Genomic DNA, 21,848 nt, shown 5'->3' with positions numbered 1-21,848 from the left:
ACAAGTGCGTTTTTGTTTCAAACCAGCGTTTTACAATGAAAACGATCCTCGTCTACACTGGCGTTTTCACCGCGTTTCAGAAATGATCTCCGTTCACACTACACAACGGAAAACGCATGTCAGATGACCATGCATGCACGTACAACCATAGATATGTATACGTAAAAAATAACTAAAGAATATAGTTAACTAACACAGTTAAACACAATATAAACATGACAACATAATAAAAAACATGATTAGGTTATCCAAGTTATCGGTTTTTGCAAATAAACTCTTCATATATTATTAAATACTTACACAATTAGCATAGGCTGCTATATATAGCATATCAGCTTTATCCTGTAAACTATTAAACTAGCTTGGATGTGTTATCCAACATTGGATCACGTACTGTGCCTGGTGTTGAATTAATAAGACTGGAACAGCCCTTGGTCACTGCTGCACACTAAATCTGAATGAGAATGTGACATAATCTCACTCTTGCATTATTCATGGGGCGGCAGAGAGACAGGGGGAGCCAGCGAGAAAGTGCATCATCCCTCCCTGTGATTGTTTCATCAACAGATGAGCCCACCTGTTTCCCTCTCTCCCTCTCTCACACCATCTCTCCCTCTCGCACTCGTCTTCTCACCCGCTCCCTCTCTCTGGTCTGCTGTCTGTCCTCACATCCTGTGGATCTCTGCGAAGCCGATGAGTGAGTTTCTCTCGGGGAGGAGGAAGGAGAGGGGGCGGCGTGTATGATGTTGTGGATCTGCATTCAAGCTGTGACTGTGCTTTCCATTCGCACTTAATCTGTCAAGATTTCTCCCCTCCTCACACATGAGCTCGGTGCAGAAGTACACTGGCACCATTGGGTACAGAGAGAGAGTGAGCAAGAGAAAAGGGAGAGACAGAAGGAGAGAGAGAGAGAGAGAGAGAGAGCGGTGGTGTGTGCCTCAGACTGCGCAGTGATGCCTCGGCAGCTTCGGGAACCAGGCGCATGTTCCTTCCACTAATCGCCTCTTCTTCCTTCTTCCAGGCTTCGGACAAGGAGATGCAGACCATAAGGTACGTGGCTTCACCCTTCTGTGATTTTCTGTTCCTCTACCCCTCTCTTTCTCCCATCCCTGATGCCTAGACTGCAGCAGGAATTCACCCTCGCAGCGATGCCCGCGTTCTCCACCAGAAAGCAGGGGTTTAGCTGCTTAGAAAGCTTCAGTCTGTTCTGGAAGCTCAGTTGTTTGGGTTGGTAATGCATTGTGGATCACATCAGAGTATTCTTTAGTAGTTACATTTGCATTTTAGGATGTGCATCCCGAGGATGAAGAGAAGTAGAAAGCCACATAATGGCCATTCCCAAACTGAACGGCACCTTTCCATTGGTTGGAGAAGATTCAAGCCATGCATGTGCTGTCATCAGATAGCAGTTCCCCAAGGCAACTTCAGAGATGGGGTTTGGGATATTATTTATGAGCATGCTAAGTATTGACTGGCGCTGTTGTATATTATAATATAGAAGTCATGTTTGGGGGGTAGGTATGACTCAAGCTCGGTGGGGGAGGCTTGACGGATTTATTGGGGGTTCCCCCTCCTTCGCATTAATAATGCATGGATTACAGGGTGAAACAGAAACGCTCCAAATCATGCTGATGGATTTTAGCTTTGTGTTGCTAAGAGAAATGGAAAAAGTGCTAAGAAAATGTATTTGCGAGAACTCTTTGTCCGTGATGAAAGCCTCTTGTCACAGTGGATCGCCTCGATTGAGATGTCAGTTCGCAATACAGCAATCCAACATTAATTTCCTAAAACATGTCCTGCCTGCATATCTGAACTAGTTAGACGAATTCAATTAACTGCATTGGATACATTAAAATGCATACAAATATTAAGAAAGCAGACCTAATCGTTTGTGTGGGGGATGCAGTTTTTAATGTGGAATCGAGTATAGGTCGTGGTTTAAGTTAACAGTGCACCAAAATATAATCTGTCATATTGATATTCCCAGTGCTGGAGGAAATAATTAACAAGTCATTTTAATTGAGTAGTAATGAAGTGACTGTTGGTTAGCTTCTGTCATAATCACTCCATAGGTGATGGTGTTGCTGCATTGTGTGGAATGAGCGCATACGAAGGGTGCGAAGGTCTGAATCATTATGTCAGAGATGATTCTGCAAAGGTGGTACATGACGGCTGATGGACAGAATATGCAAACAGAAGGTGAAACACCAATTATCATCTCAATTTTTGGCAAATGGCCAGCATGGCCTGGACCCCTCGGTGCAGCAAATCTGATGTAACACACTGAAATTGCTCCTTCTTGGTCCTTTTCTCTTCTTCCTCACAGTAAAAAAAGCATGATATCCATTCACATTTAATTCAGGTATAATATTTCAAATGACAGGAAGTTACATTTTTTTTTAAGTTACAGTATGATCTTTTTGTATATAAATGAGTCAAACTCGCAAAGCCTGTCAAAAACGTGCACATCAGACCTACCTCATAAAACTACGAGACTATACTCTATACATTTATGTTTAAATTTTTAAATTTATAATTTAACTATATATTTATAATATCACTATAAGCCGATATATAACTAAACATATATAACTTTTTAAATATGCCATTTTATATTACATTACTGAGAACTAGGGGAATAAGCTTACTGCATCGCAAACTAATCTTAATATGCAACAGGCTTTATTTAGTTATAATTTCTTTGAAGGTAAAATATGATTCAGACTTATTGTGTTGAGATTGATCAAAAAAAAAAAATGGATGCATGCATGGTCTGCCATTTCAAAACATGGTAAAATTGTAGTTTTGTAATACAGTCTGCAACATATATGTTTAGAAATACGTACATATATTATGTAAGAATGATGCATATGAAATTATTAGAGTAACAGAAATTTGCTGCGGTGTAACTATTGTGTAAACACATTACGACGAGGGTCTTTTGAAAAGTAAGGATTATTTTCCAGCCGAAAGAGTGACTTCTGCTCCTACAGCAGCACAGTTAGACTGTCCAGAACTGTTGCATATGATCATTCTCTTGGTTTCAGTGTACTGTATGTGGCTCAGTTGAATGATATCCCCAGCGGCGTGACTGAAAACAATCTTTGTTTTGCAGCCTTGGGCTCCGGTGTTCTCATCTGTTCTGAAGAATTGTTTATTAAAACATGTTTTAAATCAATCGGTGCTGCTATTTTTATTTTTTGCTGTTGTATGTGTACACATCTCCGCATGTTCAGAAATTTCTACGTACCATTCAGCCTGCCAACATTCAGGCTTGCAGATTTAATATTTTATATACTAGCAGATCCCTGCATAAATGATTATTTAAGTATTTTATTAGCTAATTGTTTCAATAATTCATGCTTAATATAAATGCAAGTCATTTATGTATTATTCCTTTGATGTAAAATATGACCAAAGCATGTACTTTGTGAGATGCTGATATTGCTTATCAACCATTATTGCTTTCGAAAGAACCAAGCGGTAGGTGCTAGGCACTGAAAACCGAAACTCGACTGGGACAATTCACCTCATACGGTGTCATGACAAGATGTCGTCCCCGCAAAGTTTCCTATCCTAGTTTTCAAGCAGTTTTCTACAAAAATTGATCTAAATCCCACGTCAAAAATGACTCCCAGTTGATTTGCTGGGCACCATGACACATTTTATCATGGCCCTCGGCGTGACGTGTTGCTGCTGCTTCTCAGATTTCCGTTGCTCATCCACAATTCTTCCCGGATAGACTGTCCCGATTCTTCTCCTCTTGGTTTATCTGCCATCTGCAGGCCACGTAATCCATTTAAGCCATAATTATTCCCCGCTGTTTGCAAGTGGGTGGCTGGTGGATGGAGGGATGATGTGAGATTGAAAGTGATAGATAGAGGGCGAAAGAGACAGAGAGAGTAACAACAAATCAAGTCAGTGCAGATGAATGACTGGGTTGTTCCATTGTGTTTTGTGTGAATATCATGGCTTCTCTTTTTACAGTCAGAATGACATGGCATTCACAAATCGTCATACTTCCATAACGTGATGTATTTCAGATTGAAGCAAAACAGTCAATGAGAGAAAAAAAATAAGATAAATAAAGAAATGTAGGGCAGGACTCGATTTTATCCATTGGGAATTTAGCGCATTGTAAAAAGTGGGCGTTTCATGCTAGAAAGGAGCCAGACCTGAATGCGATGTGGAGGAGTGCTTCCGACTTGACTTTTGAGGAGGTTTTTTTGGCCAGGAACGTGGAGACTGCAGGTCTGGGTTGTATTGGCTATAACAGCATCCTAAAGTAATGTGGAAATCGTTCTTTAGGCAGCTCCTGCTGACTATCAGTTGTGACGTTAAAACCCAGAAAACTCGACATCTATTCCCCTTCCAGATTTTCCTATGGGATTTATAATGGGTTTTTTCAATTCACAAGTAAAATAGGTCTGTATTAAATATAACTTGATGTTACGTGGACGTTTCGTTGTACAACACAAACTGCGCACACTCACACTCCAAACGTTCTTTTGTAATTACATATAAAAACATTTAAAAATTATTAACATGCTTTGAAATTTCACAATTATGAGAAACTTTCCTATAGAAAGATTTGGTCACACTTTAGTTTGGGGACCAACTATTACCTCTGGCTTTTGTCTCAGTGAACTGATTTGAGAAAAAAATGAACTGAGAAAACACTATAAATACTGTAGGTACAGACTGTGACTAAATATTTATAGTCATTTCAAATGCATTGGTGACACTCGGGAGAATTATGAGTGTATTTATATGTGGTAGTGCAAAGCACGATCAAATTCTTGAACAATTGAACAAAACCCTCATCCTGCACCAGTTCTTTTTCATGAATCAGTGAAAAAACTCAAGAAACAGACTCGAACTTACTCATGAGTTAGAAGTTTGAATTAGATTTACTCAGGAAGCGTACTATTGCTGTCTGCTTCACTGAACCGTGAGTTAATTTCTGCCGTTCTTCTGAACTTTATTCACCAGAGAATCCTGAAGAAAGAAAGAAAGAAAGCAGCTGTTTTCAACATTGGTAATAATGATAAATAATTATGCAATATATAATAATTATTTAACAATATTATTGATTTCATACTATATTTTGATCAAATAAATGCATTTATTGTTAGCTTAAAAGACCCCAGACATTAAAAACGGTTTTTAATATTTTAGGTTTGTAAGACTTACAATAAACTACTGTATTTACTGATTTGGTTTTCCTGTGACAACATGTAATTAAAGATATATTCATAGGGTTACACTTTATTTTAAGCCAAGGTGTTCTTGTTAAAGTGTAATTATACATTTAAGTACTGATGAATGTTAATGAACTACATGCATTTACTATATAGAGAGGGTTAGGGTTTGGTTTAGGGTTAGTTGCATGTAATTGTGCATCATTTATTATTATGATAGTAAGTACATATCATGACAATGCGTATAAATACAGTAGTACGCCAAATAAAAACGTTGTAAAGTACTTGTGGTATACATACGAAAAAATTTACTTTGATGCATATAATATATAGTTTCCGCATGCATGATACAAAATTTGTTGCAGTGTATATTATATGCAGGTTTCGTGTACATATGCATATATTATTGGTGTTAAAGAAATGAAGGAGACTGTTTATCATGAGATCCAGATGTAAGTTTGGTTCATCGCAGTGTTGGCAAGTCTATGGTATTTGGGCGACTTTTATACTGTTTCCACGTGTTGTTTTTTAGTCCACAGGGCTAGATGATCCCCCATCTCCCCTTTTGACTATATTTTGACCAGAACTGGAAAGGAGATAATTTTTATTAAACACTGGACTGGATTTGTTATGCAGACCTGGCAACCCTTGACCAATTTGATTCCATGTTGTTTAGTTGATCCACAGAGTTTGTGAGGTGCATGTGTGGTGCATCATGGGATGTATGCCAGTGCAGCCATGTGTGCACATACGATGAGGGGGATCCTGGGAGATAATGTCTCTGCGTTGCGAGACGCAGAATACAAAGTCCCGTTCCTTTCTTCCGTCTCACTCCTTCCCCTCTAATCTTCCAGCTCCACGTGTCTTTCATTCCCTCCCTCGCGCCTCTAAGATGTCAGCTGCTTTCCGAAAGATCAAGCACAGCCAATGCAGTCCCCGTGATATAAGACGCATTGGGTTCTGTGGCCCGCTGTGGGATTATACTTGCCCCTCGTGATGTGGTAAATGTTCGTGGGTGAGGATTTAGGGAGATGTGTTATATTGACACCCTGCGGTGATTCAGGCGGGAGAGAGAAAAAAATGAGTGTGCGATGAGTCAGAGGTGGGGGAAAACCAAAGAGAAATGCATCAGTCATCACAAAAACCTCTCGTTCCTCACCTGATGGACTGGATGAAAATAGGTGACATGAAGACAGGAAAAATGATGTCTTTCAGTGCAAGTATCTGTGCAAAATAAAAACAGACAAGTAAAAATGCACTTTCCATGAATAGGATTTAATAAATGGCATTGTTAAATTTTTAAAGCATTTTGGAGGTAAATTATTGTGTCAATGTACTAATATAACAAAAAAATAAATAAAACGTAATAATAAATAAAACTATATAGACATGTAAACTAACAATGTTAAGATAAAAATAAATACAAGTAACAGAAAGTATATGTAAAATCTATAATAGTATGACACTAAAATAATGCTACATTCTGTATGTGAGATTAAAACACTTTAAATGTCAGCAAATTTCTGACTTCATCTTGTCGCACACCACATAATATTCTTGTATATTTAAAATGAATGTTAATTATTATTATCATCATTATTATTATTATTGTCAACATCACTCGTAGTGTAGTGGTGCCTTGAAAATTAAAATGATTAAAATAATCCACAAAATGATACAACAATGCATTGACCTTCACATGTTATGTTGATATGTAATTCATTTTATTAAAAAATATATTTATTCACTCTTTTTAATTGCCCTAAAATGATTTGCTGTCCCTCACAGTATTTCCCCTATTAGAGCAAAATCCTTTTAGTCTTTGACATACAGTATAATACAGTTAATGATAATAATGCTATTACAGTTTAAAATACGTTCTATCTTTTAATATATATCATAAGGTCATTTATTCCTTTGATGCAAAACTTAATTTTCCGCATCACAATCATATTAGAATGGTATCTGAATGATCGAGTAACACTGAAAGAGATATTACTCTTATTGTATATTCAATTAAATAAGTACAGCCTTGCTCAGCATAAGAGACTTCTTTTAAGAAAATAACACATTTAGCATGTTCCAAATCTTGGTAACACATTTTAGTAAATATACAGTAGCTATTTTAAAAACTAGTGAGACTTACAATCCTTTTCTGTTTGAGTTTGAGCACCTCCTTTCAAACTTTTGAAGAGTTTCGGGCCTCGTTTCGAACCCTATTAGTGGAAAAGTTGCCATAAATGTGGGGTATAAATATTCTCCAAACTGCAGTACTCTATATATTATCTGTGTGCATCTATGCACACGTAAAGTTCTGCATGTGAATGTTTCGATGAAGTCGCAAGCGGTCTCATCACTTTCCTTAATTCATCTCGCCGCTCACGATCGCTCCTCTGCGAGGGACCTCCAGTCAAACCGAGGCATCGGCCCAAAGAGGTTAATTACGCCTGTCGCCGCGCGCTCATTCTCGCCTTGACAGTTTGATGCACGAAGCTCCAGATGAATCGCAAGTTTGATGACACTTTCTGAATTGCTGTCGCTATTCTTTTGTAATATGATTGCAAGCGCCACCAGCCACTCTCTCTTTGCTCTGTTGGCAGGATCTCCAGCGGTCTGTCAGGGCTGCATGGGAAACTTAACCTCAGACCCAAGCAGGAATAAGAGGAATCCCTGTTAGGGAACCGAGAATACATACACAGACCTTCATGAGAGGTGGTCTACTGCGAAAAACCATGAAAAAGATATACATTGGGAAAACAGCCCTTAAAACACCTCGGAATGGTTGTAAACATCAGAAAAAGAGGTAAGATGCTCTCTCACCCCAGCGCAGTCATCCCATTAACCATGTGCATCTCCGTCGAGTGCTGAGCTGTGACAGACTGACCAAAGACTAATATTACTATAGTGTCACCATACTGCATTTTGTTAGGGGAATCTAGCTTTCACTTTACGTCAGGCTTAATGCTTTTGCTTATTGCCTGTCTGCATTGAGGCATCAGCAGTGATAACAGTGTGTGGTGTGTTTTCTGCTGTCTCCTGTCCTGTGGTGGCTTGTGTGTGCTCGCATGTGTATATCGATTGCCAGTACATTAATTGCTCAGACGTGTTACATCCTCACTGCTTTAGACCCGTGTCGTCTGGCCGTCTGATCAAGCGAGTTTTGTGGCCGTCGGCTCTGTCAACAGTCAGAAAGTCATTACCATTCACCACACATCTGTTCATCAATATTAAACCATTAGACGCCGGCAGTGGTTCTCTTTTGCGTATCATAAAACGCTGCCATCTCTCCCACCCCATCCCTGCTTGTGTGTTTGATCTATAAATAGACCGTCTGTACATGGCATTGGTCATGTGACTAAGGATCAATATGGGAAAAACTGGAAAAATGAGGGCTAGGGATTAAAAAGATCAGTAAACCTGATTTACCAAGGCACTCTTAATGCGAGTGTGTTTGAGTTGCACTAAATGTGATCAGTGGGTTGTTTGACAGTTATCAATCATGTCAGCAACAATAAAGAATAAACACATTCATAAATCTGGCCCAAACTATAATTCATACAAACATGTGCATTCCCTTTATTGTTCCTGAATGTCTCCCTGATCCATGCAGAACGGATTCTGGGACTATTTTGTTCGTTTTTGTCATATGAAGCAAATGTAATCACATGCGCATGTCTGTGCAGCTCTCTGCAGGAACAGAAGGAAGACCTGCGCAAACGTCTCTCCTACACCACTCATAAGCTGGAGCTTTTAGAGCGGGAGTTTGACTCCACGAGGCAGTACCTGGAGACCGAGCTGCGCCGAGCCCAGGAGGAGCTCGACAAGTTCACCGACAAATTACGCCGGTAAGACAAGCGGATACAATAGCATCTGGCCTTAATATAGTGAGGCTTTCTATTCACATATGGCAACTAACTGAACAATTGATCAACTTGGCTCTCAATTTGCCTACTTTACTATGCTCTTTAAGTATGCACCTGCTGTTGCTGCAAAAGATATTAGAGAAGCACAACATTGGATTTTTGTTGGTAGGCTGATATTTTTCAAGTCTAATATTTGTGATTTTTATTTATGTAGGCTATAGCATTTGACCTTTAAATCTTAAATCATTAAAATTACTCAAACTTAAGGTTAATACAGTAGTGTAAAAGTATTTGCACCCCACCTGATTTTATTGTAGCCTATGTTCCTCTCATAGAATCTCATAGACTCAAAGTATCCCCAAAGTGTCCCAATATGCCTACTTCTTTTCTATATAGTACGCAATAATTTTTGTAGGTTGCAAGTCTTCTTGTAAAGCAGTTACAGTTACGTTACATTTGGTCATTTAGTAAACGCTTTTATCCAAAGTGACTTACAAATGAGGACAATTGAAGCAATCAAAATCAACAAAAGAGGAATGATATACAAGTGCTATAACAAGTCTCAGCTAGCTTAACGCAGTACATATAGCAATGGCCTTTTAAATAATAGGCTATAAATAAAAAGAAAACAGATAGAAAAACAATAGAGCAAGCTAGTATTAGAGGTCTTTTTTGCTTTTGTTAATTGCATAATAAATGAAAAGAAAACAGATAAAATACAAAAAGCTTAGAAAGCTAGTGAGTGTTTTTCATGTATTAGCAATATACTACAGGGGCCCCTGGAGTGATGTAAGGGAAGCTGCAAAATACGGCTAAATAACGGAGAACATATTCATTAATTACACCAATAATCCAAAATTAATTTGCTTAAATTATTAATGACAGTTCTAACTAATGTGGTTCGAATGACATATTTGACAAAGTTCCTGTTTTCAGGAAACAGTAGCTAGTCACAGGCTTGTCTCTCCAACAGTGCATCGTATTACGGTGACTAAGAAAGTTAAGTTACATTGTTGTTCAGGAAACACACCTCTGAAGTATAATTGTCTGCTACTTCTGACTATCTGCATGTGAGCTGAATATAAAGCATAATTGTGTAATGCTGCAGGGCATGATTTACACAGAATCCAACACCAAAGTATAATCAGGTCCATATCTGCATGGCTAAAAACAAACAAAATTGAGGTTATAGATTGCCCTAGTCAAATCCATTGCTTTAATCCAACAGAAACTATATTCACAGTGGTGTTTTGAATGTATTATAAAATTGCACTTATTATTTTTTAATTTATTGAAAAAAGTTTTACTACTAAAGAAATAAAACAGTACTTTTGAAAAATATAATACCAGTAACCTGATAAAGACTGTTTTAATTGTACATTGACTTAGTTAACTCTCGGGGGTTGCCATGTTGAGATCCAACACTTTCTCACTACCAACTCTTCAGGGTACTCCATTGTTTTTTAGTTGTTTGCATGCATATTTAAAAGCAGAAACCATTTTATATAAATGTATACTTTCATTGGAGCACCTAACCCCACTCTTCCCTAAACCTAGCTCAAAAGGATCCCGTTCCATCAAAACAGTTGCATCTTATTCAAAAAGATACTCCCGAATATTAGCATGGTGCAGTTGGTCAAGAGCCAATGGCTTATAACAACCAAAGCTGACATCAATCAATTTTTGAATTTGTGCACAGACTGCAGACAGGATCTGAGCTTTAAAACAGGTGGAGATCGTGTCCAAGTATTATATATATATATAAAAAAAAACTAACCAAACTCAAGGTCAAACATGACTTGATTGTCACCACCATCAAGCTTCTGACAATTCTTTATTCAAAAAACATTTAGCCTGAAAGTTTGAGTTGGAATAGTTTGCAAGAGTACAATTAGAAACACAAGAAGGCTGTAAAAGGAGAGTAGATAACGCACGGTTTTGCGAGATAACATTAATTGTTCTGACAACCCATGGAGTTCCATTAAACCATTTGCAACTGCCATTTCCAAGACGAGTAAAAACTCTGATGTATTACCAAAGTATTTTGCAGTAAAAAAAAATGCAGGTATTTAACTAAAAACCTATTTAAAAACCATTGACTTTAGGATGATAGAAGTAGAAGTACTAAAATTCTGACATGTTTATGGATTTTAGCCCTATTGAACCTGTAGAGTGCAGTGCTTTATGGTCCCATCCTAAATCACACCCTAAACTCTCGGAGTCTTCCTCTGAGTCCACACTTTCATGAAATCATGCCGCTTTAACTGCTGGGTGGAAGTCTACTTTAGTTTGCCTCAGTGCGGGCTCAGCAAAAGTGCACATTGATGGCGCAAAACGGCCGCAAAAGGGGCGCTCATTAGCATCGTTCTGTAAGATTCTGAAGACTGGGACACCCTAAGGCCCAAAACACGCTGGACGATTTCAGCAATCCTATAAATTCACTGCATAACACACAGTGCGACGTGGATCTAATAAACTTGGCTACAACGTGTGCAGACTGTGTGATGATGACAACCATTAGACCAGGCCTACAGTGCACATTACTTTAAAAGAATAAAACAACAGCATGCGCTTGCAGCAAACAAAAAGATCATGATAAATCACTTTAGCTGTTGTATATTTTATATGTGCTGAAAAAAGTGCAAGCGGCAAAAGAGGAAGGAATAGGAGCTCGAAACAGGCAGTTTTGTGTCACATTGATTTCATGTCGTATTTTTATTGGTTGTTCAGTAAACGTGGATCGTAGCAGCAAACACGCGCACGATGATCATGCTGTATCATAGGTTATCTGTGGTCATAAGACCATGACAACGTCCGTGTTTGAACCTCTCGCACTGTATAACACAGGACCACTGATTAGGAGCCACGATCACAGAAATCACCATGACTGTTTCACAATGAAAATCGTGCAGTGTGTTTAAGGCTTAAGGCAGGGGTCTCCAACCCTGCTCCTGGTGAGCTACTATCCTAAAGATTTTAGCTTCAACCCCAGTCAAACACACCTGAACCAGCTAATCAAGGAGTTCGGTGTTACTTGTTAATTACAGACAAGGTGTGGTGTTGCAAGTTTGGAACTTAAGGCCATATCCACACGTACACGGGGTATACTTATATACAGAGTTTTTCCTTCTTCCGTTTAAAAAAAAATCTCCATCCACATGAAAATGCAAAAGCATGCTATAAAGCACTGTCAAGAGCATGCCAAGCCAACAGGTGGCAATATACTCTCAACCGTAAACTCGTGTTGGCCAATCAAAAGCCTGAAAAAGTTTCCAGTAGGCGGAGATAATAGCGCATGCTCCGATGACACAAGTCAAAATCTCCAGTTTCGCTGTCTACACTAGTGATGGGAAGTTCGATTCTTTTCCGCGAACCGGTTCTTTCGGACGGTTCGATTCAATAAACCGGTTGAAAAAACCGGTTCATCGGTTCTTTCACGCTCGACGTAATGACATCATTGGCGATGACGTAATGGCGTCACGTCTATCAAACATTCAAATATATAAAGTCAGTAATCATAACTTTAGTCAGTTAAAACCTCATAATCATGAAAAGTTTACATTTGAGTTTTGCAACAACACCTAAATACAGTAACAGCAATAATGTGCATATGAGGATTTAAGTCTTGAAGATGTAAAGTAAATAAATTAGGTGTCATCAGCGCAGAAACCATGATCCACTTACTATACATAATCCATTGCGATGTATTTGTTATTAAATGAACTTACGTTTCGCCAGATTGCCCTTCATCCAAGCCCTCGAAAAACCCGCGCTCATAATATTACTAGTACAGAATCAGAATCAATCACCAAAAGAATCCCTTTGGTTCAGACATGCTGTGAGTCAGTTGGCTTCACGCTGAATCGCGCATGCGCAGTATCATCAGTTCATCGGTTCTCAATTCGGACGCGTCCGACAGAAACGATTCTCGGTTGACTGTACTGATGATCCGAAAACCGATGCAACCGGTTCTTGACTCGAGAACGAGAATCGCTCTAACCGGCACGTGCTGCAGTTCAGTGTCATCAGCTGCTCTACTCGTGTTCATGTTCTGTTTACTACAAACTCAATTTGTGAATGTGTCATCATTAACTATAAATACAGTACAGATATCTCATAAATCATCCCTTATTCCTATTAAACATAAGAGTCTTTAGAGTCTTAATTATTGTCCAACTTCCCTGAAAACCCATTTGGCCTATACATTATATACAATATACAGATTGGAAACATTCATCTAAAAAAAAAATCATAATAAAAAAATCAAAATAAAATATAGTTATTTTATCACACTTTCCGATGTTTAACAAAATACTTACAAAATTACACGCATGCGCAATATCATCAGTTCATCGGTTCTCAATTCGGACGCGTCCGACAGAAACGATTCTCGGTTGAGTGTACAGGTGATCCGAAAACCGAAGCAACCGGTTCTTGAATCGAGAACGAGAATCAGCTCATCGGTTCTCAAATCGGACGCGTCCGACAGAAACGATTCTCGGTTGAGTGTACTGGTGATCCGAAAACCGAAGCAACCGGTTCTTGACTCGAGAACGAGAACTGCTCCAGCAGTGGGCGTGTTTGTTCATTATCTGGCTAGGCTCGGTGTTCATCTTCAGTTCGGTCTTCACAGCATTTCATTCAGTGTACTGTTTGAGTAAATGGATTACCCCGGGATATTGGTTTATTCTGACTCAGAGGGAGTGTCAGTCACGGTAAAAAAGTTAACAGCTTAAGTAATTTGTGGATTTATGCTTATTGGAGGCGTGAACCGTTTCAAACGATTCAGTTCGATTTGGTGAACTGGTTCAACCGGTTCCCTAAGAAGAACCGGTTAAATTGAACGATTCGTTCACGAATCGGCCATCACTAGTCTACACGATTACACTGCAACCAGAGTTTCTGGAATTCTTCACCTTGGCAGGCATTTTTAGCATCAGTAAATTAAAATGTTTGGCTTTGCTGCTTCCACACCACTAGGTGTCAGTATCCATTTGAGATGACTGCCATATTGACCACAGTGAACTCCATTTTCAAGCAAAGAAAAACCACACACACACACACACACACACACACACACACACACCACAACGCATTATGCCTTTACTTAAGGTCTCTTTTACTCTATTTGGGGAGAAAATAGCAACCATTTAGCTGTGAATACTGTTTAGTTAGATACGGTGAATAATAGAGAGTATCATAGACTTCTTCACATCATATACATTTTTTTTTGGCAGCTGCCATCATGTTCCTATTTTCTTTCATTTAAAAAGGTGCTTTTGCCATAATATTTAAACATACTACAATTTGGGATGCACTGTTTCTAACCTGGCCTACTATTGTGGATGGATAGTAAGCGAATTGGGACACGGACATTGTTTCACTTCACTTGGCCAATGCCAAGTGCGTAGGAGTCAGTTATACAGTTATAGCTTGGCCATGTGTTGGGCTCCTCGGTCCATTGTAAAATAAATGTTATGAATTGATTCCGCAACACATACCATAATATAATGTGGAAGATGAACAGGTGGTGAGAGTGTTGGCAACCAACATTTGATTATCTAACAGATGTATCTAAGAAATAAGGAAGGCATTTAAGATCTTCCAGTGGATGCTGGATTAGAAAAAAGATGTTTTGTTCATGTGTTTCCCACAGAATTCAGAGCAGTTACTCAGCACTGCAGAGGATCAACCAGGACTTAGAGGATAAAATCCACCGAAATGTGAGTGCACACATTGGCCACACACTAAAAAAAAGCAAAAAATATACAATAGGTGTCTGGGTGAATGCACACACACTGCTTTTTTGTTTTAATGTGTGAATGTTTTTGTTTGCATATGTGTTTACGAGTACTCCATCTGCCTCTTTAAGTGTTTTCCTGTTTAAATGGGTTTTCGGCCAAAAGTGTTTACATCGCTGTCCACACTTTATGTCCATGTGTGTGCATGTTTTCTGGTGTGGCAGATTAGGGAACGTGTTAAACATGTACAATAGCGCCGAATGCACTAAGAGTCTATTTGAATATCAATACACTGCCACGGGTGCCCCTGACGTTAATTATAGTCCATTAAAGCAGCCTGTCCGCCTTCACATGACAGTGTGATAGTGAGTCTATTATGCTCGCAAAATCTGCATCACAGCCTGTTTGTTAATTTGAAGTTCGAAACAATTCAATTATAATTAGCCTGCCTGCTGGAGAACATTGTATGACTATTCTGTATTAGGATCCACCCCTCAGGGTTTACTCTGAGTTTGTTATAGTAAACACATTTTTTTAGCAACAGATTGCGCCTATAAAGACGTCAGTGATGACCCTGAAGGTTATGGGTTCAGGTATGAAAAGAAAATCATCTGATATCAGCCTTCTATTGATGTTCCTTTCAGTATGCCAATTAATTCCCATCTGCTGCAGGTATATCCTAGAATTACTAAACACGTGCACTGACTTCTCCCAGTGTGGAATTGTCTATGTTAATACTGGTGATCTTTTTACTGAAAATGTGCTCCTTTTAATCCAGTCACAGCACCACGATGATGAGAAACGGGCTCTTAGCAGAGAAATCATCGTCCTTAACAATCATCTCATGGAGGCTAAGATGACCATTGAGAAACTGAGAGAAGACAATGTAAGAGAAATAATGAAAATGTGATTTCTTTTACACACTGAGGCTTAATGAAGGTCTTTCAAAGGATGGTGTATTTGCTTTTCGTTACCTAATGTTCCTTTTCTACCACTCTCAATAGGACTTGTACAGAAAGGACTGTAACCTGGCTGCACAGCTCTTGCAGTGTAATAAGTCGCATTACAGAGCCCAGTTATCTGAGGTAAGTTGGCAGACAAACCTTGCTGAGTAGATGTGGCCATTATTGCTTTAGTTTTGGGTGCTACAGTATGCAGTAATTTGTGACATGAAAAACTTGTTAGTTACTTCATTATTTCCTTTCTCTAGGCAATTTTTTTTTTGTTAATTAACCATGATTTTATAAGGATGTGCATGATTTTCCATCCTGTAAGGTTCAACCAAGCAGCAACCTCCTGCTCTCTTTCGTGAAGCCTATACGGAAGTAGTGATGTGTTGTTCGTGAACGAATTGTTCTTTTTGAACGAATCTTTTAGGTGAAAGAATCGTTCTCGTTCACGCAATCCACTGACTAATTTTTCTCGTTCACTGAAGTTCCTCCCTCCACAGCAGTGCAGCGCTATTAGCAGCGCATGCGCAGCTCGGTCAACCGGTTAACAACCATTTCATCCTGTCAAAGAATTACTCAACCTCGAGCCAATAGCCTTCGATTATGAGATGTGACAGAGCATGTGATTTGTTGAGTGTAGTGAACGAATACGCCCTTCAATGAACGAGTTTCATATGAGTCTGAACGAGATCTAGAGATCTTATCGTTCGTGAATGAAATGACTGACTTGAACTAATACCCATGTCGTTCGTTAACGAGTTAAATGATTTAGTACATCTCATTCATGAATGAATGACTGAACTGGCACACATGTCATTCGTGAATGAGTTGAATGAACGGATACGTCGTTCGTGAATGAAATGAACTGGTATAGTTTATCTCGTTCGTGAACGAAATGAATGAGAGTACACTGGGTTAGTCTGCCATTTAGCTTGTCAATCTCGCAATATGCAAAGCAGTTACAGGTACTGTGCACATACGCTTGTTTTGATATTTAGCATACAGAACTGCACGTTTAATCCCTGATTTATGAATTTGATATAATATACATACTGTCTGACCAAACAATTAAAATGCTAATTAGGCAAGAAAACCTCGTGCTTTGTTCATCTGAACAACTTAATTAGACTTTATATAATGAATGCGATTATGCACACATTTTTATAAAGCCAGATCAGTTTTTGTAACTAGTGAATACGCTCGTTGACTTAAGACATAACACACTCTTTTTGCCACCTGGTGGTATATTTTCTGTACCGTATTTTTCGGACTATAAGTCGCACTTGAGTATAGGTCGCATCAGTCCAAAATAATGTTTTTTATTATTGGTTTCCATTTTTTCTTGGTTCATGTCAAATTAATTTTGATAAATAAGTCACACTTGACTATAAGTCGCAGGACCAGCCAAACTATGAAAAAAAGTGTGACTTATAGTCCAGAAAATACGGTAATACGAAAAAATTATCACTGAATGAATCAGTAAACGATTCTGAACAAATCATTTTGGTGAACCAACTGAAAATTAATGAATCTCTTGAAAGAATCATAATTTCCACCACTATATGGAAGTGACGTAAAATGTAATTTGTAAACTGGCCACTAGAGGCTGGCTGCAAAAGGGAGTCAATCCCAAAGAGTGTTTGCGCTCAGATATTGAACGGCTAATTATAACAGCTATTATAAAAGCTTTTTTTTTTTTTTTTTTGCTTTCAAAATAGGGTATATATTAAAAATAAAATATAGCCTATAATATACATCACCATTCCAAAAAATAAAAATAAAAAATAATAATAATAATAATAAAGCTCAGTAAACAAAAAAATTACGGTTTTGAAACAAATCTCCTCTGCTCAGTAAGGTTGCATTTATTTGATCTAAAAAATTATAATAAATATATAACTAAATACAGCAAACAGAAAATCTACAATTTGAAACAACTGCTTTTTCTTTTTTTCTTTTTTTATGTTTTAAAATGCCTTTCCTCTCATGCTAAAGCTTCCAGCTTTCAGTGTCACATATCCTTCAGAAATCAAGCTGATTGAATATATATATATATATATATATATATATATATATATATATATATATATGCTAATATTAAGTATCTAATAATGAAATGCACATTTCTATTTAACAACAATAAATTGAACAATGAACAAACAAAAGAGCATAACAGAAAATTTACAACTGGTCTATCAATGTGTTGGATATTAGTTATTTATAGCCAAACTTCTGTTTCCAGCTTTTATATAGCCTATTTGGATATCATCCACACAGTCTCTTTTTCCAAAGGTATTTTATCTAAATAAACTCAGCTATCCCCTTTAGTTCAATGTCAATGAACCAGTAAACTTGTTTTGAAAGACTGTAGGAAATCATGAAGCAGAATTCTGAAGCTGGGATCTATTCATATTTAGGTCATCCACAGTAAATTTTGTTCTTGTTTAAATAGATATTGAGGTTCTGTTCCAATTAAGAATAGATGACTCTTCTGGCATGGAAAGTTGGAGGATATTTAAGTAGTACTGTGCCAATAAACCTGGCAGTTTATTCTTCAAATCTGCTCCAAGCCTTATGCCATGATGTCTAGAACAGGGACTTATGTTGGAAAGCTGCCTGCTGTAAAAACCTGTTCATATTTGGAATGGAAACATCAATGTGCCTGTTACACAATGTGTTCAAGGATTCAGCCTTGAATATTGTTTTATATGAAATTGCCAAAGCGTTGGCACGAAGCATTCATTAAAATAGCTGGACATAGCTGGACAAGGTGTCTCGTGGTTATGAGAAAAAATTCTGAATTTCTGAATAACCATAGAGAAATTTCTTTAAAAGCATCCCAAAAAATCTCAGATGCGACAACACTCAGAAGGTCAACAGATGTTGTATGAATTAGATATCAAATTGGATTTGTTGAACCGAGACCAACCCTACTGATTTTGAAGGAATACAGTTTTTGCTTTGTCTTGGCTTCTCTTATTATGTTTCTATAATTAGCCATGTTCTGTTAGCTAATTAGCTGCAATTTACTTTCTTCATGTTGCTATGGTGAAAGAATTGAGAGATAAAAAAAAAAAGAGTTGTGATATTGAATTGATGCCCAGTACTCCATGTATAGTGTCAGTGTTCTTCCCGTGTGTAGTTGAGTTCTTCCCTCTGGCCAATTTTGAAATACTAAAAACCATGTACTTACATAGACCATTAGTACAGACTTGTCTGAAGATTTAATACTGGCCTTTAACAACATCTTTGGCTGCCTGCTTTGCAAATGGTTTTCACTGGGTACTTTGATTCCATTCACTGATCTCTTGTATGTTTTTTACTGCCTCTTAAGGATATTGACCTCACCTAAGCTATTATGCCCTCTTATCCCTCCCAAATAGGATTCCATAAGAGCCTATATTTTTCTCTTAGTGTGCGAGTCTTTCAACTTGTTCATTTGGACCATCTAATGGAAATCTGTTTTACTCTCTTTCAGTTGCCTGCAGAGTTTCAGGAGCGTGTAAGCTTGCACATGGAGGGGTCTTCACTCTGCCACTCCCCATATGCTGACACAGTGCCTGCCTCTGTCATTGCTAAGGTCCTGGAGAAACCGGACGAGGTCTGCAGCAGTCAAGCCTCTCGCTCACCCAGCCCACAACCCCAGGAACGCCAGGGCTTCCTTGTGGGCACAAGCCTTGTGGGTAGCACTGAGCGCCTTGGCCTCCGAGCTACTTACAAATCAGACCTTTACAGCAGTGACACAGCACTTTATTGCCCTGATGAACGGAGACGAGAGCGCAGACCCAGCATGGACCTCCATGGACAGCGGACAGTGTATGAACCCCAGAACTCCACTGATAGCAACCCAGAAGAAGGATCCATGTCCCTGCAGCCCGGCTTCTCGCAGGACCACTTCCGAAAGTTTACAACTTCTGTGGGAGGAGGCTCTAGCTCTTACTCCAGCTTTAGTGGAGGAGGGTCAGAGGACAAGGGTCAGGATCCCCCAAGCAGTGCTGCATCTTCTCCACGCCACCAAGCCCTTTACATGGACTGGAGGGATGGGGGTGAATACGAGCACAAGAGTGACTCTTCCTGGGAGAGGGAGAGTCCAAGTGCTTTTTCCAAGGGCCACACTTTTCAACCGCCTGAGACCAGCCACCATCAGAATGGTAGCTCCCCCATCTACAGTAGAACAATGTCCTCCTGTTACAGTGAACCTTATGAGCCCCTGCCAACTTCCACCTCACCCAGCATCACCTATGGTGACAGCCGGCGTGGAAGTGCTTTTGCTCCTGAGGAAGAAGAGCTGGTTGGTCGGTGGAGGCAACTAAGTGTGGAAGATCTGAGTGCCCACTCATTACGCAGTCCTGGGCGGGCCTCACCCTACAGTTTTTCTGAGCAGCACTTCTCTGTCCGGCCTGCAAAAATTCGCCTTGGTCCACTCTACAGTAGCTTCCAGGAGGGTACTGACGTATACCACCATCATGCTGGGGTAGTAGATCCCTTCTCTAGCCCCAGCCCTGAATGCAGCCCAGGCCTACGCCAGCAGCAAACCCAACCTCACCTTTACCACTCCAAGGAGGATAGCCAAGAGTCCGAGCACAGCCTCTACAGCCCCAAGGATGGTGGGGTGGCAGCCGGGGGCCAGGTTACAGAGTACGTTGACGTTAGTCCCAACAGTTCAAATGAGTCACTTGACCATGGATCTCTGGAGATGGCTGCTGAGCTACAGCATTACCAACCCGAGAGGCACAGCGTGTCCCCTCAGGGAACAACCCCACCACCTCCTCCACAACAGCCATACCAAAAATTTGGCACACTAGGGCTGTCACGTAAGGACAGTCTCACCAAGGCACAGCTCTATGGTACTCTACTAAACTAAGAGCAGAGTTTCTTGGTTACACTCTTTTACAGTCCTGTGGCTCTCTACTAAACTAAGAGCAGAGTTTACTGGTTACTCTCTCTGACAGTCCTGTGGTACTCTACTAAACTAAGAGCAGAGTTTCCTGGTTACTCTCATTTACAGCTCTGTGGTACTCTACTAAACTAAGAGCAGAGTTTCCTGGTTACTCTCGTTTACAGCTCTGTGGTACTCTACTAAACTAAGAGCAGAGTTTCCTGGTTACTCTCGTTTACAGCTCTGTGGTACTCTACTAAACTAAGAGCAGAGTTTCCTGGTTACTCTCGTTTACAGCGATTTGGTACTCTACTAAATTAAGAGCAGAGTTTCCTGGTTACTCTCTTTTACAGCTCTGTGGTACTCTACTAAACTAAGAGCATAATGTCCTGGTTACTCTTTTACAACTCAACGGTACTTTACTAAACTAAGAGCAGGGTTTCCGGGTTACTCTCTTTTGTCAGTAGGTTTTGAATGTTTAAGCTACAGTTTGAGCCAAACACATGATGGGATTTTCTGTTGAATATTTTCAGTCCATCAGCTCTCTTATAATTTTTCTCTCTATTTCTGTATCTGTTACAGTGTTTTCTAAACATCGAACATTAATTGCTCATGTTTCTACAGTTGATATGAAGCTCTAACATTCAGCACTATTTGTATAGCCTATTTTGACAGTTTATTAATGGTTCTGTGTGGTTTGTGAGAAAGTATTTTAAGTGCATTAGCTGCATTATGAATTTTTGGAAACTTGTCTAAAGAGAGAGAGATTTACTTTATTTTACCAAAAGCCTCCTGGGCTCATAAAGGTTTGTGAATGGACAGCACATGCTATGTAAAAAGAAATGCTAATTTTGACAAGAAAATTGATCTTTTATTATATAATTTATGAATAGCTGTATTTATTGTTAAGTATGCTATATCTATAATTGTTTAAATGTAACACTATGGAGAGATTCAAAAATCTATATAATTGTAAATAATTTTTTATTGCTATAAATAAGGCAATCAGCACAATTATACAAGCTGCAAACACTTTAACATGCCTCTAATGAAGTTAAATCATGGTGACAATTTGAGATTAATGATCCAGTGACAAATTGTTCCACAGGTTTGTGGGCGAGACTTTTTTTTTGAATAAATTCTGCATGGATTCATATTACCCCCAAGTCATCCCTTCAAGGTCAGGTCTTAGCCAAAGTGAAATATATTTCTAT

At 39.0% G+C, this 21,848-nt stretch overlaps 1 protein-coding gene across 1 annotated transcript; it reads left to right on the top strand.

Annotated features, from left to right (window-relative positions):
• Positions 1-338: 338 nt before the first annotated feature.
• LOC113121193 (brain-enriched guanylate kinase-associated protein-like) lies at positions 339-21,763 on the top strand. Its single transcript, XM_026291470.1, has 7 exons — positions 339-1,050; positions 7,802-8,004; positions 8,885-9,046; positions 14,721-14,787; positions 15,584-15,691; positions 15,810-15,890; positions 19,234-21,763. Exons 2-7 carry the CDS (start codon positions 7,907-7,909, stop codon positions 20,617-20,619), a joined length of 1,902 nt encoding a protein of 633 aa, XP_026147255.1. The 5' UTR covers positions 339-1,050; positions 7,802-7,906; the 3' UTR covers positions 20,620-21,763.
• Positions 21,764-21,848: the final 85 nt, after the last annotated feature.

This window comes from Carassius auratus, chromosome 20, assembly GCF_003368295.1.
Source record: "Carassius auratus strain Wakin chromosome 20, ASM336829v1, whole genome shotgun sequence".
In the NCBI taxonomy this organism is placed as follows: domain Eukaryota; kingdom Metazoa; phylum Chordata; class Actinopteri; order Cypriniformes; family Cyprinidae; genus Carassius; species Carassius auratus.
Note: the sequence above shows the minus strand (reverse complement) of the source record. Positions and strands in the feature narration are given on the sequence as shown.